Here is a 7,400-nt window from a genome sequence, read left to right as displayed (position 1 = left end):
ACAAACCAGGAGCAGTGAGACTGCTTGTTTGACTCTAATTTTTTTATTTTCGAGACAGGGTTTCTCTGTGTAGCCCAGGCTGTCCTGGAATTCACTCTGCAGAACAGGCTGGCTGAGAACTCAGAGATCCACCTGCCTCTGCCTCCCGAGTGTTGGATTAAAGACACGTACAAACCACTGCCTGGCTTCCTTCCTTCCTTCCTTCCTTCCTTCCTTCCTTCCTTCCTTCCTTCCCCCTTTTATTTCTTTAGCTCTACTTTCTTTTAACCCGCTGAAAAAATGTTTTTGATGTAGAAGTTTCCTTGGTGTTCCTTGTGCTGTTGTATGAGGTGGGTGTGGGCACACAAACTATGGGCAAACAGGACCAGGGAGAAGCTACAGTTGGCCTCCTACAGAGAGTTTGAACCAATAGTCCAACCCTAGGTGGGTGGTCTTTCTAGTTCCTTTGGCAAAAACTGACCTGGCGATGCACCGTGGGTGTCAGAGGTGCTGCCGAGTTTACACACTTCCTGACTGACAGAACAACCCTGCCTGTGCCTCAGGCCCAGGGTGGCAGTGTCAGTGGGAGGAGCAACCGAGTTTCACTTCCTAGCTAGTCAGAGCCTCAGCCACAGCAGGCTCCTGTCTCACTGAGGAGCAGTGTGTCCCGCACTGGAGACCATCTCTCTCTCTCCAGCACCTGCCAGGGGGTCAACAGGCAGAAGCAAAGGGACGGATGGGCAGAGCAGAACTTCTGGGCAGGAACATGAGCACCGAGGATCCCTCAGAGCTGTGGGGTCAGTCGGATGGAGGAGCAGATCTGCTCCAGGACTTGGGGTAAGAGCGCTTTCTTAGTGAGTGTGACTTGCCACTCCATGTCCACGTTTGCTTCGATTCGCGAGTGTTTCCAGTATGTCTCTCCCCTCTGCCCCCCCCATCTTCTTCCTGGTTATTCTGTTGATTTGTGGGAGTTTCCTTTTGGGGAGGGGGTGCTGATTCATTGTAAGAGTGTAAGTTTAAGTTGTATTTCTAGAAGTGAAAACGCTGAGATTGAGAAAATGAGACAAAAACCCACTGTTGGGCATCCTTGAACAACTGGGGCAGCAGGTGGAGAAGGTGGGATGTGTGAGCAGAAATGCCCGGTTCCTTTGATGGTGTTCTGGTTTATCAGTGACGTGAGGTGAAGAGTTCGAGCGCCGCTGGTTCCACAGAATACAGTGCTCTGAGCAAAAGGGATTTTTTTTTCTAAAGAAGGAAGTTTGTGCGGCAATCTAGTTTATATGGTTCTTCCTATTGACATGGCACTTGTGAGCTCTTGCATAGACGTGTAGAGACAGGGGTAAAGGCAACACAGCCTTTTAGATGGCCACAGTCCAAGAACAAGGGAGCGGCAGTTCCGATATGGATAGGTAGGTAAGTTTAGGTTGGGTGAGACCATCAGAAGGGAGGGAGCCCCACGACACACTGCTCATCAGGACAGTTAGTCGAGAAGCAAGGGCTACTCAGAGAGGATGGGGCGCCCCCACACTGTGCTTCCCAGGAGAGGGGAAGCTGGACTTGCTGTCTATGTAAGCAGCTGGAATTCCTCATCGCCGATGACATAAGACCTGCTGTCATCTTGCGAAGGACAAAAGCGAGCACCAAAGGGTTTAAACCCTGTCCTTATCAGCCACATCAGTGAAGTAACAAAGCTGAGCTGCACCTGCCCGAGGCTCCACCCTCCTCTGAAGATGGGTTGAAATCGCTGTCTACCCTGCACAGATTGTATCTTTCTGTATTACGCTACTGTAAAACTTCTCACAGCACTCGGCTGGCTCAGCACGTAAATAGAGGTGCTTGAGGCTAAGCCTGATAACCCGAGTTCTTTCCCTGGAACCATGCGGTGGAAAGAGAGAGCCGACTTCACAGAGTTGTCCTCTGACCTCCACAGGAGTGATGTGGCAGGCAGGGACCCACATTCTCATTCACACACACACACACACACACACACACACACACACACACACACCACACACAGAACACACACACACACACACACTGTACACCTACAATAATAATGAACTAATAAAAATTCTAAAAATAGCTCTCAATAACTCCTTAGAGTCAAAGCTAAGGCCTCAGCTGAGACCTGCGCCCTCATTTGGCAAACCAGACTTGACAGCTAGGATTTTCAATAAAGGAAGTTCCTTATGTGGCCTTCAGAGTCCCAGAATCTCTTTGTGCCTCCCTTTGAATCTGAAAGAGAAGAGGTAAGGGCTCCTCTGAGGGTATCCAAACCGGCTTAGAGGCACGCAGCGCAGCTGCAGCCTTGCTGACCAGCTCATAAGGCATTACAGCTATTTTCTGCCCCCTTGGCTCACTGAAGGAAGAGACCTCAAAGGAGAAGTCATACCCAGAAAACATTTAACGCTGTCTCTTTAATTAAACAAATCCTAAAGGCAGGATCTACGCTTCAGCACTCTGAGCACACACAGAGGACACAATTGAAACCTGACTGTGCATCTGGGCCGGCACTGATGCAGATTTCGGGACAGAATGATGCCACTGCAGGTGAACCACGGCCTTCCCTCCCTGGGCAAAGAGTACACACCTGATATTAAGTCCGGAGGGCCCAAAGGAAGTGCTGCATTTGGGTCCAGACTTCTCAATTTCAGAAGACCTGGACTTTTTCTTGAATGTCAAGAGTTTGATTTCAGGAACAATGCAAACTTTAGTAGAAGAAACTGTTCTAGAGCATGGGTCTCAACCTTCTCTGTGCACAAGACAGACAGGGGCATTTTTATTTGGTTATTTTTTTTTTTATTCTTGCCTTTATGTCTGACACAAGGTCTCATGTAGCAGCTTCCAATTTGAGGTAACTGAGGATGACTTGAGTTTCTTGGTCTTCCTGACTCCGCTTCCCAAGGGCTGGGATTACAGGTGTATAGCACCTGCACCTCAGTTTATGCAGGGCTTCCAGTATTCGGGGCATGAACTCTACCAACTCAATCACTTCTCCAGCCTTTGTTTGGTTTCAATTCTTGGTGCCCAGGCCGTGCATGGCACAAAAAACGTCTGTCTCTTGGGTGAACGTTTCCTTCCTCTACAAGTCTCTAAAGCAGGACTGGAATTGAGAATCAAGGTCACAATGTATATTCTCTGAAGTGTTAAGCACAGTTTTATCATTTATTTTAATTCTGGTAGGCATGCCCCTAAATCTTAAAATCACTAATAAGTTCTGGCATTCTGTTTGGGAGTTTGGGACCTTGTGGCTAATAACTCCACTGAGGTGCATTTCACATATGAATTCACCCATTTCAACTTTAAGGGTGTGATTGCCACTAGAGTCAATGTTAGCAGGTTTTCAACTCCTTGGAATCCAGTAAGGAACACAGTTCATGTAAACATAACCAATGGTCTACCTGTGTGGGGAACAAAGAAAGCCTTGATTTCTAGAACTGCTGTATTTCCAGACACTGGCCAGTTGGAGCTATTTTTCTCTCCCAATAAACAAATAAAATTGCTGGTGATTTATGCTCCATCCTGCAACACTGACTATTTAATCACTAGCAGAAGCCAACCCTTGCCCCTGGCACGCGGCACACCAGTGATAGGCTTCTCATAAGAGATAAGGGAAGAAGCTTGGCAAGGACCTGTTGCCTCTGGCTGAATTCTGAGGATAACTGAAACTCAGTCTTTGAACCTTTAATCCACTTTGGTGATGCATGATCTGTACCAAGCCTCCAGAATAATCCAGTTTTTTCAAAGCTCCACTTCTTAAAAATGATTCACTTTGTAATCGAGAGGTAAAAGATGTCTAGGTTTGATGACCTGAATTTTAAAATTATTTCAATGGGCTATTTCAGTCGTTAGATGTTTTTGTTGTTGTTGTTGTTGTTTGTTTTGTGCGGTGCCAGGGATGAAACCAGGAATTTGCACGAGTGGGGAGCCCCCAGGGTATCCCACGAGTGAGAGGGGGTGGCAGTGTGGAAAGTCATTCACACCCAGGCGCTGCTTCCACAGGGAGAGTTTATTATGATAGAGAGGTGAAGAGAAAGATAGGAAAGAGGGAGACAAGGAAGAAAGAGAAGAGAGAGAAAGTGGAGGAATGCACACCTTGTGGGAATGGAGAGAGAGAGAGAAAGACAGAGAGAGAGAGAGAGAAAAATGGGAAGAGATGAATGAGTCTTTTACTTCACGATGCAGGGTGGCCCCAAGGGGTGGGATTTCAAGGGGCGGGTCAGAATATTAACATAGGGGCCTTGTGTATTATATAGATGTAAAGAGATAATTTAGTGGAGGCACACACACCTAGAAAGGGGTCGGGGATTAACCTTGGTTCTTTGGTCCCTATTTTGCTTCAGGCTCTGGAATATGTAAATACTGCGAATTGAATCCAGAACTGCAGCAACCCCACCCCTGGCCCCGCCAGCACACCCAGGACTTTCGCAGAACACTGGCTGCATAGTCTCTAGGAGAGACTCGGACCCCATGGAGCCTCTCAGCTCCATTAGAGTGCCAGTCAAAGGCACTTACTTTCCTCTTCAGTGCCTCAGTGAGCCCCGGAGGCTGGGCGAGACAAAGCTCTGTTTGTGCAGGAACAGGGCAGGCCCAGGGAGTGAGCAAGGCTCTGTGCGACCAGCTAGGTCCACTCGTCTGCTTTTCAAACCGAGAGGTGCGGGTGGGTCAGGCACTAAGAAGCTCAGCACTCAGGCCACCCCGCTACAACTCCCCATGTCCACACCCCAACAAGGCCCAGGGCCCAGCACCACAGCACTGTCGGAACTCGCAGGGCAGGGGGTGGTGTTGGGTGAGCCTCGGGTCCAGTTTTGCAGGTCTTATTTGATAAGGGATTATAACCCAACCACAGACCCTCCTCCGGAGAGCCTGGATAGAGGAGCAGCCAGGTCACACTTCATGTCCACCAGGACACACAGGCACAGGCGGAAAGGGTGGGGAGGACTCTGGGTCTTTTGCGTAAGGTTCAAAGAAGACAGGTCTAAGGCAAATCTCCAGATGAGTCTCAGAGCTTTTAATTGATAATAAGGTAGACAGATCCGGCTATCAAAGGAAGGTGACCCAGGAAGGACAGCTGTTGGCATGGCAACCTCTGCTGACAACATGAAAGCCTCCGCAGAGGTTAAGATGGAGGTAGACTAAGCTTCCCTATGGAACCTTGTCTGGAAATTTAAAGATAGAAATGCCCCCAATCCTACTGGTGAAAGAAAGAGGAGAGGCCTTCTGTTGTGTTCTTTCTAAGAGTCCCTGGAATTCCTGCTTCAAGCAGCCAGGAATGCTCCATCCCTTCTCCTCAGAGATTTCATGGCCACTACTCCCTAGCCTCAGGCAATTACACAAGCATTAAGACTCAGACCTGGGAGTTGGCTGATTTCAGTCTGAAGTCGGCCTATACAGTGGTCCTTTCCAGAGTAACTTAAAGCAAACGCAAAAATCTGATTTTTTTGTTTTGTTTTGTTTTTCAAGACAGGGTTTCTTTGCGCCTTTCCTGGAACTCACTTGGTAGCCCAGGCTGGCCTGGAACTCACAGAGATCTGCCTGGCTCTGCCTCCCGAGTGCTAGGATTAAAGGCGTGCGCCACCAACGCCCAGCCTAAAGATCTGATTCTTTAAAAATAAATGTTTGCACACACAGATACGTTCTCTTCGAGACCTGTCATTTTAATAGGTATTTTTTTTTTAATGAGAATTCCCCTGTCCTTAACAATACTTGATTTGCAAAGTGGGGAGTACATGTGAGTACCCAGCACCTGGGATGCTGAGGCAGGAGGATTTGGGAGTTTGAGGCCAGCCTGAGCTAGCAAGGCCCTGTCTTTAAAAAGGAAGGGAGGAGGAAAACAGAACCATTGTTGTCTCTCACATGTAAGAGAAAGTCAGAGACTGGCAAAAAACACAGCAACAACCAGAAGGTCAGCTTTTTAGTAGAGGTACAGGTGACACATAATTTTGGCTTCACGACTTCACTACAACTACTCATATGTGTGACTGTTGCACTAAACAAACCTAAGAAACACCACACACACACACACACACACACACACACACACACACACACACCTTGATAGTGCTCAAACCAAACATTGGCTATGGACAGCGACACGTGGGTTTTATATTCAATTCTCTCTCTCTCTCTCTCTCTCTCTCTCTCTCTCTCTCTCTCTCTCTCTCTCACACACACACACACACACACACACACACACACACACACACACACTTTCCCCTAACCATTTCAAACTGTTCAGCCATCCTTGGCTCTCAGTCCACACAAAATGAATGGTTGGCAGGACTGACCCTTGGCTGGCAGCTTGCTGGCCCAGGAAATACATGATGATAAATACATTACCAGGCAGCCACTTTGCAGGCTCTCACTCTGGCCTCCCTGAACACACTTATTCCAGCTTCACATGTAAGGAGTCTCAGGACCTGAGCCATCCAACTGGCTAAAGTTCCAGAAATGTCTAGGTCCAATGCACATGCTTATGTTACAAGCCAGGTAGCTTCTCTTTTGTGACAGGCATTAGCCATGCAGACCTACTATGCACCAACACTGTACCAATCTCAGACATTGCTGCACTGAGCTTTCATGACGCTCACAGTGCAGGATCAGGCAAGTGTCAGGCATTCCTTTGTAGGTAGAGGTGGGGACTTTCAAAGCCGAGGGTACTGACCCGGTCAGTGGGGCTGAGGAGGTGAGCAGGGGATTAGCCACAGCTAATGGACTCCCACCGTGCACTGCTGCCTTGCTGAGCCACCAACTAAACAATAATGGCGACCATTCATTCTTGCAGGCTCCCCACTCACAACAGTCTCTCGGCCTTTGCCTGTAGGAACTCAGTTGCTTCACATATCGCTGGTGTTACCTACGTGAGAAAGTGCCCGGGTTTACAAAACCCACATGCTTGACCACAAAGACAACTTCCTAATTTTTCTCAAACTTCTGCCTTTTCACTAGCAGGGTACACTTTTTGGTGCACATGTGGACTAAAGGGAAAAGAAAGTTCTAGAATTGCCAGAAATCAGCACAACTTACTATAAAAGGTGTCACTCCTTCCCTACTTCACAATAGATAGGTCATATGGACAGGCCAATATCCCAACGAGCCAGAACCTTACTAAGCTCTGTGTATGTTCAATTTCCTGGGCTAGGAAAAACAAAAACAAACAAACAAAAACAGAACAGGCTAAGAACATTATCAAGTCAGAAGTGTCAACAGAGATTTTGTGACACCCAGAAGAGTGACAGGGCTCATTCTTCTGTGAACTCTTCTGAAATCTTGAATTCTAAAAGTGGAAGGCGGTTCAGCCGTGGCTGTTTGGCTGTGTAAGCAGTGAACTGTCTGGGACGTTTGGGCTCCAGCTAGTTTCCTCTTGAGCTCTGTTCTTCTTTTCCTCCCATGGGCGATTTCCTTCCACTTACAGATTTGGA

At 47.9% G+C, this 7,400-nt stretch overlaps 1 protein-coding gene across 1 annotated transcript in view; it reads left to right on the top strand.

Annotated features, from left to right (window-relative positions):
* The first annotated feature begins 570 nt into the window (after nucleotides 1–570).
* The window catches only part of Dapp1 (dual adaptor of phosphotyrosine and 3-phosphoinositides 1), a 55,982-nt gene continuing 49,152 nt past the window's right edge, over nucleotides 571–7,400 (top strand). Inside the window, 1 exon segment of the mRNA XM_028857608.2 lies at nucleotides 571–816. Coding sequence (XP_028713441.1) covers nucleotides 716–816 — 101 coding nt within the window. The 5' untranslated portion in view covers nucleotides 571–715.

This window comes from Peromyscus leucopus, chromosome 6 (genome assembly GCF_004664715.2).
Source record: "Peromyscus leucopus breed LL Stock chromosome 6, UCI_PerLeu_2.1, whole genome shotgun sequence".
Lineage (NCBI taxonomy): Eukaryota > Metazoa > Chordata > Mammalia > Rodentia > Cricetidae > Peromyscus > Peromyscus leucopus.
Note: the sequence above shows the minus strand (reverse complement) of the source record. Positions and strands in the feature narration are given on the sequence as shown.